The 15,800-nt window shown below is 27.7% G+C and overlaps 4 protein-coding genes across 4 annotated transcripts in view; 3 read left to right on the top strand and 1 right to left on the bottom strand.

Annotated features, from left to right (window-relative positions):
* The first annotated feature begins 534 nt into the window (after positions 1-534).
* Positions 535-15,800, top strand: part of LOC130678176 (cyclic AMP response element-binding protein A) — an 80,346-nt gene continuing 65,080 nt past the window's right edge. Inside the window, exon 1 of the mRNA XM_057485222.1 lies at positions 535-546. The gene's annotated coding sequence lies outside the window, so the exon portion shown is untranslated. The remainder of the gene's footprint in view (positions 547-15,800) is intronic.
* LOC130678178 (cholesterol 7-desaturase nvd 1-like) lies at positions 1,363-6,513 on the top strand. The gene is made up of 7 exons (XM_057485226.1): positions 1,363-1,647; positions 3,376-3,466; positions 3,574-3,658; positions 3,841-4,007; positions 4,219-4,382; positions 4,573-4,751; positions 5,854-6,513. Exons 3-7 carry the CDS (start codon positions 3,581-3,583, stop codon positions 6,511-6,513), a joined length of 1,248 nt encoding a protein of 415 aa, XP_057341209.1. The 5' UTR covers positions 1,363-1,647; positions 3,376-3,466; positions 3,574-3,580.
* Positions 6,090-11,207, bottom strand: LOC130678174 (uncharacterized). The gene is made up of 4 exons (XM_057485219.1): positions 10,363-11,207; positions 8,841-9,800; positions 8,622-8,763; positions 6,090-8,013 (listed from the first exon to the last, which is right to left on the bottom strand). Exons 1-4 carry the CDS (start codon positions 10,959-10,961, stop codon positions 7,645-7,647), a joined length of 2,070 nt encoding a protein of 689 aa, XP_057341202.1. The 5' UTR covers positions 10,962-11,207; the 3' UTR covers positions 6,090-7,644.
* LOC130678172 (mitochondrial proton/calcium exchanger protein) lies at positions 11,845-15,716 on the top strand. The gene is made up of 3 exons (XM_057485216.1): positions 11,845-12,143; positions 12,931-14,777; positions 14,855-15,716. The coding sequence occupies exons 1-3, from the start codon at positions 12,086-12,088 to the stop codon at positions 15,320-15,322; spliced, it is 2,373 nt and encodes a 790-aa protein (XP_057341199.1). The 5' UTR covers positions 11,845-12,085; the 3' UTR covers positions 15,323-15,716.

Genomic DNA, 15,800 nt, shown 5'->3' with positions numbered 1-15,800 from the left:
TCTTTATTTATTTATTTATTATTATTATTAATAAATTACCTTTTCCTGAATCCTTCAAATTTTCATGTCAAAGGTCGAGGACCAAAATAAATTATTTATTTATTATTATTATGATATTCACTCTTACAGGTACAAGTTTATTATTAATTTACTTGATCACGAATTTCCTAGTCATTTAAGTCAGACGCTGAGTCCCGGATTCGAACACTAGACCTTCTGATTTGCAGCTAAAGCTTAAACCCAAAAGTCTACGGCTGGAGTTTCTACTATTTCTAATGAAAAAGTTTAATATAAAAATTCTACGACTTGTGTATCGATTTTGTTAATTTTGTTTTCATGTTATGTGTAAAATATAAACGATCTTTTATTTAATAAAAATATAAAAAAAATTCCTTATAAAAGGACTCGTCTGCTTGTGTAAATATTATTTGTTTTTTTTTTCTTTTTTTAAAATAAATATTAATAAGGCATAAATTAGTTGTGTGTGTGATTGACACATTGATCGAGATATTCAAAACTAATGGTCAGTGTCGTAAAAAAAAGTTGTCATGCATGTTAAAAAACGAAGAAAGCAGAGAATGAGCAAACGAAGAAGAATCCTTGAAGATAATAAGTCTGATGGAAGACGAGATTAAAAATAATATTGAGAAAGATCAAGTTAGACAATTTTAATATTAGCTAACTAAGTTATGTAACTATATAACTTTTATTATTATTTATTTTATATAACAATTCGTATATATGATTAATTCAAAGATCAATTTTTTTTTTGCCACTAGGATTTATATCAAGTGGGGGTAAGACAGCCTCCTTAAAAATTTATTTAGTCAATTATCCAGATAATCACAAAATTTTCAATTAAAAAAAAGAAGGGGGAGGTATGATGGCCTACTCAAAAATGAAAAAAAAAAACGAATTTTTAGGGGTAAGTCGGGCCTCCGCTTAGGATGTTCTAGTGATTTTTTTTAGAAAAACTTTGACGGCCTTTATAAAAATCACTAGATATTTTTAATAAAAAAACTAGGATTATCTAGTAATATTTTAATTAAATAATGACGGCGCTTGGGAATTTCTTACCAAAAAATATCGGGATAAGTTGGACACCCGGCAAAATTTTTTTTCTAATATACAATTGCATATAAATTACAATTAACTTCCATATATAAATTTTTTTTATTATTATACAATATAATTATATTTTTGGTAACATGTTATCCACCTGCTGTAATACATGTTTGTCAACTTCTCAAAGAAAAGGGTTTTTTTTATATTTTAAATCATCTTCTTCATGATTTTATACTTTTTTTTATATTTATTTAATATTCTTGTACACGGAACAGACTAAGAAAGAAGACCAGACGATAACTTGTCAATCGGGATATAAATATTTAATAGTGTAAAGGAGTAAAAGAGAACGATGGATAATGAAAGTGAAATAAAATAAAAAATAAATTTAAATTAAAACAAGGATTAAAAATAAATATAATCATAATAAATACATTGAGAATTTAAACCAGAGGAAAGAACAAGCTACCAAACATACAAGTATTCTTTCATATCCTCAGTATTTTTAAGTCAGCAGGAGAGTGACCAACAAATTCAACTCTTAAATTTATTTATTTAGTTTTTTTTTTATTCCACACGTGGGTAAGTTTGCACATAAATTTATTATATTAATAGTATTTTTAAGCCATTTAATTTTCATATTTTTAATATATTACCGGTTTATATTTTTTAAAAAATTGAAATTTTATACGTTTGAAAAATTTTGAAAATAAATAAATTTTTTTCACGTCCCTCAAAAATATTTATAAATTTTATTTTTTTAAATTTCTCAATTACCAAAAATTGTTTATAAATATAATTAACTAATCAGTTAATAAAACTTGTAATTAGTATTAATCTCCAAGGTTAAAACTAAAAAAAGAGTTTAATATCATTTTTTTTTTTTTTTTGTTATTATCAGAAGAGAATACAGCAATAAATTGTTATCAACTTCCGAAAATTAAATAGACAGCAATTATTTATAAATACAGTGTTTTAGTTTTGTTCAAAAATTTTTTCGTCGAATTCACTAAAGATAGAGTGCTAGATAGCAATACCAAGATAAATGTAAATTAAAATGTATGGATCTGGTGTAATGGTCAGCTAAGAGATCGGTCTAGAGATGAGATGACAGAGACGATGTCTAAAGAAATTGATAATACATGGATTCGTGTCCGGCGCATGCATTATGGATACTAAAATATATTTAACTAAATAGGATAGGGATCCGTGACGTATATCGTCAATATATAAGGATATATTTTTACAAGAAATGTCCGTGCCTACATAATATATTTACAAGAACGTTTTACATACTTACGTGTTAACGATCACGTACACTAGATATATATGTTTTATTTTTAATCCATAATAGCCCGTATGAAAAAACAATATATAGTTAAAATATATAAAATCATATATGTTTGCAACAAAAAAATATATGATATATTATAAAAAGTTATATAGAGATTTTCGCCGATTTAATATAAAATTATATACAGTAGTAAATATATGTATTCATATATGTTTTTTATATTAAGCTATATATACATTTACATTTACCTTATAATATATTTTATTGATATATTTCCTTTTATATTTAAAAAATATAAAACTTTTATATGAAATGAAATATATGGTAGTATATAATTTATATTATATATGGCACCATATATTTTCTTTGTTATGCATATATTTTATTCGGTGTATATATATGTATATGGGTATGCATATTCGCATAAAATGAACTAATATTGAAAATTTTAACTGCAATTTAAAGAGTATATTTCCATACACAACATAAATATATGTTTTTATATATGATCAGAATATATTTTTCGTATATGATAGAAATACATATTTTTATGTATGATAAAAATATACTTTTCGTATATGATTGACATATATATTTTATACATGCTAAACATATACGGACTCGTATATGATGAGTATTATATTTTTTAATATAAAAAAAAATATATCAGAAAATATAGTTAAATTCGCCACATACATTTTCTGATATTTATCATATATTTTGACCATATATGTTATTTTCATACGGGAGTGCCCCATTTTGCCCCGGATTCATACATATGTATTTATATACGGAGTAAAACAAAAATTTTTTTTTAATGGGACAAATAAAAAAAATATTTTTTTTCAAATTTTTAATTACCCGCATTTCTGACCAACTTACCCCGTATTTTATTACGAACTGTAACTGAGAATTTAAAAATGAAAAAAAAAATTCTTTATCTAAAAAATAATTTCTCATTTTGCCTCGAGGTTTCCTACCTGCTCTTTTTTTTTAATGGAGACATTTTGTTACAGAATAACATTGAGGTAAAATTTACTAGAACACATGTACGAGCTTCTGTTGAGTATAAAAGACAACGGAGACTCAAAATCAGTTTAGTTAAACGTAAGCTCCTTGTATTGCCAACACGTTTTTTTTATGACCGCTCGTTTTAAATTTATTTTTGTCCGCCTCAATAATTAATTATTTTATTATTATTATTATTATTACAGAAGCAAAATGATTGAATGGTTAATTTATGTGTTAATCGGATGTTTCGTTTATATTTTATTTATTTACAAAATAAATTATGTACAGGTAAGACATTTTATTTACATATTTTGTAAGTTAATAAAAGACGGAGTCACTCAATTTTGCGTAAAAGAAAATTCTAGTATTGAGATTATTAAATTTTTTTTATTTTATTTTACTTTTCTGAAATTTATAAAAGCTCCGTCTTGTTTTATTTGGTCATAAATAATTTTAAAAATATATTTTAGGACTTGAAAAATATAAATGAGAGGCGAAAATATTTAAAAAATCGTAAAATTGGTGATTTACCGCCAGTTTATCCAAATGGATGGTTTGCGTTACTTGAAAGTGCGCAATTAACTAAAGGACAAGTTAAACATGTTTGTGCACTTGGTGAAAATTTTGCAGTATTTAGGTATTTTATATTTTTTTTAACGGAGTGATTTCGAATTCACTCCGAAGAGGAGTTTTCATGTTAAAATAAATTCCCCTTCGGAGTTAATTTTATTTTGGGGAAATTATTTCCCATCTACTTCGAATTCACTCCGTATTTTATCCGAAAATTTTTTACAGCAGGGTAATAATTACAGAAAATTAATAAATTAATAAATTAATATTTTACATAGAACACAAAAAGGAAATGTTCATATTGTTGATGCATATTGTCCACATTTGGGGGCTAATTTAGCAGAAGGAGGCAAAGTTATAGACGATTGTATTGAATGCCCATTTCATAGTTGGAAATTTAATGGGGATGGAAAATGTACAAGTATTCCTTACTCGAAAACAGGTTATTTATTTGATAGACAATAATATTCATCTATTATATAAAGTCTTTCAAAAGAGTAAGTCGCTGTTAAGAATTGTCGTAAATCAGACTAATTTTCTAAGGCTGGGGGTAAAAACCGACAGACTCTCTGTGACGACTTTATATAAATTTTGTTTAATTTAATTATTTATTGATCGAATAAAATTTTTAGATCCCTCTAAAATGGAGACAAAGTCATGGAAATCCTGTGAAGTAAACAAAATTATTTTTGTTTGGTATCATGCTGAATTAGCTGATCCCGAATGGGAATTGGAACCAGTTAAAGAAATTACTGATGAATCTTGGCGATTTCAAGGACGAAATGAATTTTATGTCAATTGTCATATTCAAGTAATTATTATTCATTTTTTTATAATAAAATATTGAAATTTTCGCTAATGTTACGGATTGTAGCCAGCTTATAGAGAATTTTAGATTTTACGCTACCATATTTATTCCCACTGTCGCAATATTTGGATTTGCGCATGCGCAGAATGTAATTTTTGAATTTATAATGGAGAGAGAAGCCCTGATTAAACAACTGAATTCGATCGAATTAAACAGAATTATATTTTTAATTCAGATAAATTCTGTTAATTCGGTACCTAACTTAAAAATGAATTCTGTCTAATTCGGCAGGAAAACCAGAATTTGTTCAAATTAAAAAGAATTTAAATAATTCTATTCGGTTTAATTCTGATTAATTCGGAAATAATTCTCCAATTTCTAGTTCTGAATCCGAATTAAACTGAATTGAAACGAATTTGAAATTTTTAAATCGGTTTTATTCTGTTTAATTCACACTTTTAATTCAGTTGAATTCTGTTTTGCAGAGTTCGGCAGAATTAAACAGAATTAAATTTTTAATTCTATTTAATTTAGATAAATTCTGTTAATTCGGTACCTAACTTAAAAATGAATTCTGTCTAATTCAGCAAAAAAACCAGAATTTCTCCAAATTAAAAAGAATTTAAATAATCCTATTCAGTTTAATTCTAAAATAATTCTTCAATTTCTGGTTCTGAATCCGAATTAAAACGAATTTGAAATTTTGAAATCGATTTTATTCTTTTTAATTCAAATTCAAATTTTCAATTCAGTTGAATTCTGTTTTGCAGAATTCGACAGAATATAACAGAATTAAAATTTTTAATTCGCTCGAATTCAGTTGTTTTATCCGAGAGGATTAATGGAGCAAATCAAGTTCTAAATTCTCTCTGGGTTTGGCACGTGGCCTTTATGGGACGATGGTCAATAAGAAAAAAAAAACCCGACTACTGCTATTGTCGGAATTATCCTTAATTTTCTTTGTTCCGTATATTGTATTGACTAAATTACTGTTCCGCACATCAATAATTATTGTTTTACACACCTCAAACGCGAAGCGATGTATAATACTTTGTCCATGTACATGAATTTCATCAAAGATAAAAAAATGTTTGTTTATAAACAGGAAATACCAGAAAATGGCGCGGATTGGGCCCATCTGAGTGCAGTACACGGTCCAGCTAAAATAGTCCAAATGATTCCGTCAAATATTGTTCGTCATTCATGGACCGGAAGTGGATGGCGATCTTATCAATCTTCAAAGTGCACTGATGTTTTGAATAATGACAATGATAACCAGCAAACAGTTAACGTTAAATTACACATTAATAATAATGATAATAATAATAATAACAGTAGCAATAGTAAAAAACATCGTGCGACAATAAATTTATGTCACAATTTAATATTTTTTAATAAATGGTCAATTATAAATTTGAACATAAATGTGGAACAAATAGGACCAGGTTATGTTGAATTATTTGTAGATACAACATTTGGTCCGATGTATGTAATACAAACAGTTACACCATTAGAGCCATTATTACAACGTGTTACACATTATATATATTCACCATTATTATTAAGTCCATATGCTAAAATAGTATTTTTAGGTGAATGTTTTATGTTTGAACGTGATATTGCGGTATGGAATAATAAAAAATATCAAAAAAATCCAAAACTTGTTAGAGAAGATCAAACTATATCTTCATATAGAAAATGGTACTCTAATTTTTATACTGACAATAGTCCGACTTATCAATCAGTCCAATCATTAGATTGGTAATTTAATAATTTAACTGATTACTTAGCTAATTTTTAATTAATATTTACTCTTTTCAAATTTCGATATAAAAAAAAATTTTTAGAAAAATAAAATTGTTAAATTTAAATTCAGATTTGAAATTTTTAATGCTCAATAATTAAGACGATTTATAGACAAAATGTTTTTTTTTCTAATATTTAATAATAATATTTTTATTTTTTTTTTTTCACATGAGACTGACGCTGTTAATTATTAATGATATTAATTAATAACAATATTGTTTATTTTTTTTTTTAATGTAAATAAAACATTACAATATATATGTATATTCCTCAATAAAGTAATAATAATAATTATTATTGTAATTATAATTATATTGTTAATAATGTTATATATTTTTTTATTTTTATTAACTATCAATAATTTATTATAATCGATAATAACTTTTTTTTCACCCATAATTATATAATTTTAATAATTATGTTCGTATAAATTATCACAGGATACGCTTATTATTATTATTATTATTATTAATATTATTATTATTTTTATTATGTTACGCACATTTAATTATTACTCTAATTGTTTTTAATTAAAAATAATTGACAAGTAATTAATGAATGCGCTACTCTATTTATATATTGATAATTATTATAATAATAATAATAACTAATTAAATTTAATTTATAATTTCAATTAAAAACAAAAAAAAATGCCAATAGCAGAATGCAATTTTAAATACCCGGTTTGTCCCAATTATTGGACAATTTTGTACTAAATAATTAAATATTTAATTTTAAAGTTCAAATAAATTAGATAATTAAAAGCTACTGATTTCTCTAATTAAAAAAAATTTAATTATTCGTTTGGACTAATAAACAATAATTAAAAATAAAGAAAAACATTCAACCCTTCAGAGGAAAATTACTGAAAAAATTTTTCACTAGCAGAGTTAAAATTTTCATGATCGGGTCTGTTCGGCTCGACTCGAGTCCTTCCGTACGTCGCGTTACGTCACAGTTTAAAATAAATTATGTTTAACCTAAACTTTTTAATTCTTTATTGTACGCATGCGCGTGCGTAAAAATCGCAATAGCACTGAAGGGTCAAACAAAAATTTAAAGAATAAAAATCTTTGCCTAAAAAAATATATCACTGTAAAATAAAACTCTTATAGCTACGCATTGCACGTAATTTATTGCGTAATGACGCAATAAGATCAGTAGGTTGTACAACAATAGAAATATCTCTACCGATAGCTTTGAGCCGATCACTAGCACAGCTATCAAACATATTTAATGGACGATTATTAACCTCTGTTATTGTCCAGGTCGTATTAGATCCAGTTGTTGCTGTAGGATCTGTTGCATCAGCAAGAGGTGACAGTCCGGCATTTATTGCAACCCCACTAACTCCAGATAATTCATTACCATTAACCTCTAAACCAAAATCCTCATTGTCCGTACGCTTAGTTAGTATCATTGCGCGGGCGTAAGGTAGACGACGGACTATCACTTCAACCTTACATCAAATTTTAATTACTTAATAATAATTATATCAATTTAATTAAATAGATATCGCGTTGCAGATTCCCGATGAAAAAAGATTTTTTACAATTGTATAAAATTATATATCAATTATATATGGACTATATATAATTATATATAGACTATATATAATTGGATAGAAAAAATGGCCCGATCCAATTGTATACAATTTGTATAGAAATTGTATACAATTCTATATAATTATATACAATGGGTTTGATTCCCAGTTCGGGCTATCTATATTTTTCTCAATTTATCTATAAATTGTCTTATTGAGGTTTGCATGTTTAGGTTTCCACTATATAAAAATTCTATATATTGCAATTATATAGAATTGTATATAATTATATAGAATTGTATATAATTTGTATAAAATTGTATATAATTATATAGACTTGTATACAATTTGTGTAGAATCGTATACAATTTCTATACAGTTATATACAATTGGATCGGGCCATTTTTTGTATATAATTTTATACAATTGTATAAAATCTTTTTTCATCTGGTTGACAAAATGGCCGACGATACTCCGCCATTTTGTGTTCTGTAATGCGACTATATATATTTTAATTTACTTACTCTAGGTGTTGTGATGCCCTTAAGAATATCTCGGATAGCACTTGCGCTATTTGGTACAACTCCAGCTACACTTATTACCATGTCACCAACATGTAGAACATTATAAAGTAATGGATGCTCACGACATTTCCATCCGGCGACCCTACAAAAATTAAATAAATTATTAAAGTCTCCGTATTTTTAGCCTTTCTTGGATAAATTAACAATGATAAGACTTACCAGATGGATCCAAAAGTATCAACAAAAGCAATACTGTCTTTACAATCACGTCTTCCTAGTTGTAGTCGTACACCAGCTCGATGTGTCATTTCACGTTTTAGTTGAGCTATTTGTTTTTCGCGTAGTGTTAATTGTCGTGTTGGATTTGATGATGGAATACTGGGTACAGGTGATTTAGAAACTAATATACTTGGTCCAGATGATGTTGAAGCTATGAGACTTGGTCCGGATGATGCTGGGGGTAGGAGACTTGGTCCAGGTGATGTAGAAGCTAAGAGACTTGATCCAGATGATGAAGTTGAAGCCAGTAAACTTGGTCCAGGTGATAATGAAGCTAATGAACTTGGTCCAGGTGATGATGAAGCTAATGAACTTGGCCCAGCTGCTAATGAAGCCAATGAAGTTGATCCAGGTGTTGATCTTTGTACAGTTCTTGTGCTAGATGAACTTGATGATGATGAAGATGATGACGCTGAAGAAATTCCTGCTGATGCTGAGATACTTGATAGACTTGAGACACTTGGAAGATGTGGCTCTGGTGTTCCTGAGCTACGGCACTCTATCAATGCTGCGTATTGGTCAGTCGATGGCTCTTGAGAGACATTACTTTGGATTGTTGGCACAGATATTTCATTGGTACGTGATTCTTCGGTTATGTTGGTTGGTAATGGATATGATGAGGCCATGAATATATTTTCGTAGCTGGTGTCTTCGTCGATACTTGATGCAGGAGTTGGTGCTGGTGCAGGTGTTGGAATTACGTGAGGACTTGAGCTCAGAGATCTTAGACGTGATTGACTTGGGCGCGATCGACGATCGTCGAGACTTATGTCCTCGAAAGTGAATATTGATGAATTTTGTTGATCGACAGATAACACTGATGAGGAGGATGATGGGGTACTTGTGCTTGAAATACTTGGCACTGAGGGAGGATCATTCGTAGATTGAGATATCCATGATCTAGAAAGTTTTCAAAAAAAAAAATTATTTTATTTCAGTAAAATTACAAATTTTTCATCAAAATTTTTAAAGTTACCAAAATATAATGATCCTGAAGTTAGCAGGTTAAAAATTTTTGAATTTTTGTTTCAACGACTCAATTTAAAAAAAAAATAAAAATAAAAATATGCACATGTAGAAAATTTAATAAACTATCGGTGCAATTTTTTCAAATATTTTTTTCTTAATAATTTACTGTTTAAAAAAAATCCAAAAATTATCGGACGTCGGCTAATTTCAGTATCAGAAAATATAAGCAAAGTGTGATTGGTTTTTTAAGAATATCTTTGTAAATATTGAGTTATATGAAAAAATATAAGAAACCTTTTTTGTAGGGTTTGAAATTCTCTACAAAAAAGATATCTTACACTTTTTTTAAAAACTGAGTGTTTAGTAAAATTTCCTGGATGTTTCTGGACCTAGGGTTGATTTTAAATTTAAATTAACCTGGGATGAGTACCAGCAGCATTATACTCAATCCCGGTTTGAAAGATAAAAAAAAAATATTTAAAATAAATTTTACCCAGAAGGCAAAGGTGGTGGCGGCAACGGACTAGTAGGATCCCTGGTGGCGATTCTTTCAGGACCTCTCGAATAAAGATTTTCTTTAGGCTTTAGTATTTTCATATCCGTAAGTTTCCTTGTAATTATTTGTACCCATTCTAGCATTGCCGAGTAAGTTGGGGCTGCGAGTCTCAGTACCCGGTCATCAGAAAAATTAATACAAAATTCATAGTCATGTCTTGATGTAGCACAAAGTGTTGGTGATAAATGTTGAATATTTCTCAATGAATTTGCCCAAACAGGGGAATGAGTTGTTGCTTGTTTCTGATCAATAAAACCTTCTAACCTCGGCTCAACATCATCATGAACACAAAATGCAACCCAATAACGATTTGTTTCTTTATTATCTGTTTTAATTGTTTTTCTTAACCAACCATTTTTATATATTTCTCGAAATAATATTGAATTTTCAGGTCCTACTACTTGCTGATGATGAGGCTGCTGCTGTTGCTGATTATTATTTTGCTGTAATTGTTGACGTGGATCCATATCACTATTATCACGACGATAATCAACTGGTCGTGCTAATTCTGTTAATAATCGTACTGCCTGAAGCATTTTTTATATTTATTTTAATTATTTATCAACACAATTATTTATTTTCATAAATTTATCATTTTTATTTAATTTATTGTGACGTTTAATATAAAATCATTTTTAAATTTTTAAATACTTTGCTTTTATTTTTAATTATTTAATTTAGATTTTTTATAAAATATACTGACATTATTCTAGACATTGTTCAATTTAAGTGAAAGTTGCTGTTACACTTATTATCTTTATTATTATTATTATTGTTTTTTTTTTTTTTATTATGGAGTTATTTAATTTTTTATTATTTTTTTAACGTTAGTTGAAATGAATCAATTGAAGGATTAATTACTGCATGTACAGTGTACGTATGATATAGTATATGTTAAAAAAAATATAGAGTAGAAATTGATATTAAATTTATGTCAATTACTTTTTTTTGCGTCGGTATTGCAGTGGCGGTAAATTATGGAGAATTTAAATTTTAAACTTTAGCGGCAATTTTTCGCGGTGATTTTGAAATGTAATTAAAAATTATCAATAAAAGATATCGTAATTCATTAATAGTAGTAATAATTGATTGATAAAAAATCAGGGTATTTATCTTTCAAATTTTTTAAATTACCGCGTAAAATAATTACTACTAGTGACATCTTTAGTTAAGAAACTGCGCATGCCCACAATAAAGTTGGCAGTATTACGCGCGTTCTTTTTGAAAATTTTTTGTTATTCGTGCGCGTGCGCCGTAAGATGCGTATCGGACGGATGTCTATTAAAAACCAAATCAAAAATAAAATCTGGTATTCGAAATTTTTAATAGATTTTCTTTAGAAATTGTATTTTCATTTGTTAATTTATTTAATTAATTATTCATATACATTTTTACCGAGACCGAAAAAAAAGCGGTAAAATATTTAAATTTCATTTTCTTGAGAGTACTTCAGATGACACCCGAGTGTTCGATCCGAAAAAAAAATTATCGTATGATTTCCAATACAAATGTCTGCTGTTACATGTGATGTATTATATATGTGTCGAAAACACGAGTAACGAATTAATAAACACGAGTAATAATAAATAGATATATATTAACTTTTTTATATTATTTATTGAAATTAAAAGTTATTATAAATATAAATATTTATGTCAACATGAATACCATCGTATATAATAAAACTATAAATGCAGTTAATTCTAACCTCATACGACGTAAGTTTCATATTTATTTATACATATATTTATTGCTATATTTTGTTGGTTATTATTTTTCCATGACATCATTTACATATTTATTTATATAACACTTATAATTATTACTTATTCATTCATTTATTTATTTAATTATATTATTAATCAATAAGTTTTATATATTTTTTAACAATACGTTAACTTTTTATTGTCGTGCCACATTTTTTTTTTATTTTTTTTTATAAATAATATAAATTTTCATAATGAGTAGTTGAGTTAATTACCTTTATCTCTTATTCATAAAAATAATTTTTTTTTTTTTTTTTTGTTGAATTATCAATTTTTTTTATTATTGCGTCATATTTTTTTTTTTAATTATTTTCATAAAAATTAAATTAATTAAATATTTTTACAATTAATTAATTCAAATATTTTTTTGTTTATTAATAATTCAATTAATTATTAAATTTATTTATAAAAATTTATATCAGGAGCTTAGGAGTTGAAAGTAAAAATTATATAAAATTTACTTTTTTTTGTACATAATTATTGATTAATTACTTTAATTGTATGAGTAATAATAATAAAATAAAACGAATACCGGTAATTGGTTACAAGTAATTTATACTCCTGCAAATAAAATATCAGTAAAAGATTTCATGGAAAAATAAATTTTCCGCCGATTTTTGTGGTCAAAAATTTAAAAAAAATCCGCGAAAAAACATTGCAAGCAGATATTTTGACTTCTGATTTTTTTTTTTACTAGTAATTTTAAAAATAATAAACTTTTTTAAAAAAAAAATTTCAGGATGTTACCGTACAGAGCACAGGTATCTAAATCGCAAACTTCTTCACCCTTCGATAACAAAATTACCTTACACGTGTACTTTCCCTCCCCCCTCGTCGACATACAATTTACAAAATCCACCAGCTTCTCTTCCTTTCTCCTTGAACACCCTCCAGATCCGTGATTTCCATCTGTTTTCACCTCTCGGTGCTCAAGAACCCTCGTCGAAGGTTGAAGAAACAGTTAAAAGTCTTAAAGAAGATCAAGAAGCCAAAGAAAAATCACTTGCAGCTACTGAGGCAGATAAATCGGTTATTCAAAAACGTACTCTCTGGCAAAAAGTAAAAGCTGAAGCAATTCATTATTATCATGGGTTTCGTCTTCTTGGTCTTGATATTAAAATAGCTAGTAAATTAGTCGTGCGTTTATTGACAGGTCATGAATTAACGCGACGTGAACATCGTCTTCTTGTTAAAACAACCGGTGATGTGTTTAGATTGATTCCATTTTCCGTTTTTTTAATTGTCCCATTTATGGAATTTTTATTACCATTTTTTATAAAATTTTTTCCTGGTATGTTGCCATCAACATTTCAAACAGCCGACCATAAAGAAAATAAACTTAAACAATCATTGAAAGTTAAAATAGAAATGGCTAAATTTTTACAAAAAACTCTTGATGAAATGGCCGTACAATCATCCGATCATCGTTCAGTTAAAGCTAAAGAATTTTCAGAATTTTTCAATAAATTACGTTCTACTGGTGGTGTTGCATCAAATCATGATATATTAAAATTTTCAAAATTATTTGAAGATGAAATAACACTTGATTCATTATCACGTGAACAATTAGTTGCACTGTGTCGTCTTTTAGATCTTCAAACGTTAGGTACCAGTAACTTTTTACGATTTTTATTGAGAATGAAATTAAGAAATTTAGCTGCTGATGATAGAGTTATTGAGAAAGAAGGTGTTGAAACTTTAACAAGAGCCGAATTGCAACAAGCATGCCGTGCACGTGGTATGAGAGCATACGGAATGCCAGAAAACAAATTACGTGAACAATTAAATCAATGGTTAGATTTAAGTATTCATCAAAAAGTACCACCGTCATTGCTGTTGCTTTCAAGAGCTCTCTATATACCGGACACCATGCCTATGTCTGATAAACTCAAAGCAACTATTTCAGCATTACCTGATGATGTCCTTGCAAGAACCAAAGGTGCTATTGGTGATAAAGAGGGTAAAGTTGATCATAAAACCAACATTGAAATTATAAAACTCGAAGAGAAGAAAATCGAAGAAGAAAGACAGGAACAAAAAGCTAAGGAAACACCGGAACCTGTTGTTGTTGAGAAGGTTGATGAGATAACGACCACTGATGTTAAAGTACTGGAGCAAGCTCTAGATTCTATTGGCCAAGAGAAAAAAATGGCCGTCGAGAAAGAAGAGTTGAAGGAATTGAAGGAAGAAATGGCTGAGTATGTTGAGGACATCCAGGAATTGAATGACATGAAAGCGGAGGCTATGAAAGATGGTGGCAGTGAAATTGAGGATTTGAAGGTCTCCAAGGGTGCTAATAGATTGTACAAGAAGGTCAATAAAATGATTAGCAAAATGGACAAGGTGTTGGAAGAATTGGAGGTTGAAGAGAAACAAGTTAAGCAAAAGATTGAGGGTATGAAACAGAGTGAGGATAAAATTCAAGGTGATGTAGAAGAGGAACTGGTCCAGATTGATGAACTTATTGGGGCAATAAAGAAGATTCAGAGTGTCCCAGATGAAGAGAAGTTGAATAGGATGCAGGAAATTTTGGGAGAGATTGATGTTGACAGAGATGGTGCTATTAAGATTGAGGATGTCCTCAAGGTCAGTATATTTTTTTAAAATTTATTTACTTATTTACTTATTATAATAACTAATAAAAATTTTAAATTTAATTACAGGTAATTGAACTAATTGGTAAAGAAGACGTTAAACTGAACAAAAAACAATTGAATGAAATAATAAATCTTATGGAAAAAGAAGAAGTACTTGAACTCGAAGATCAAATACAAAAAGCTCTACTTAAAGAAAGTAAAGAATTAAAGGAAAAGATTAGTAGCAGTAGTCAATCAACTGTACCAGCGACACCAGTAACTAAACCAGACAAATTGCCATCCGAAGAATTTGTTAATGAAATACCCAAGATTTCAGTAAAAGCGACAGATGTTGCCAGTGATATCGAGTCATCACAGTCAGTTAAAAATAAACCCACAACAAATAAATTAAGTGATCCAGAAGAACTTAAAGACCCAGCGCCAATAATTAAAGATTCACTTGATCATAAAACATTATCATCAACACCGCCCGTAACATCGACAGTACCGCCACCGAAACCAGCTAAAAAAATAAAAGGTTCTAAACAACTATGATTAAATAATAAAAAATACTTTGATAATAAATAATTTAATATTTTAAATGCTTAGTAAAACGAAAACAAAACAAAATATTTTTTTTACCAGATTAAAATATTGATACGTGGTCATAATGGATTAAATTGGATTTAATTTTATTATTTTTTCAAGTTATGGAAAATAATAAAAAGGTAAAAATTTATCTTATTTTATAAATAATTTTTTTTTTAATTAAATCAATAAAATAATAAAAAATTACATGGGATCGTTATCATTCCGTAATATAACAGTTTAAAAATTTTTATAAAACCAATTAAAATAATTCACTATTTAATTTAATTTCATTACTTAATTATTAATATAAATAAATAAGAGCATTTTTAATGTCATTTTTTGTTACGCTAAAAAAATTTAAATGCCATAGAAATTTAAAATTTAAATTAAAATTAATAACGGAACAAGTTACGCACTGAAATCTCAATCGAGATAATTGTAC

Source organism: Microplitis mediator, chromosome 1 (assembly GCF_029852145.1).
Source record: "Microplitis mediator isolate UGA2020A chromosome 1, iyMicMedi2.1, whole genome shotgun sequence".
NCBI classification, from domain to species: domain Eukaryota; kingdom Metazoa; phylum Arthropoda; class Insecta; order Hymenoptera; family Braconidae; genus Microplitis; species Microplitis mediator.
The sequence above is the reverse complement of the archived record's forward strand: the minus strand, read 5'-3'. Positions and strand labels throughout refer to the sequence as shown.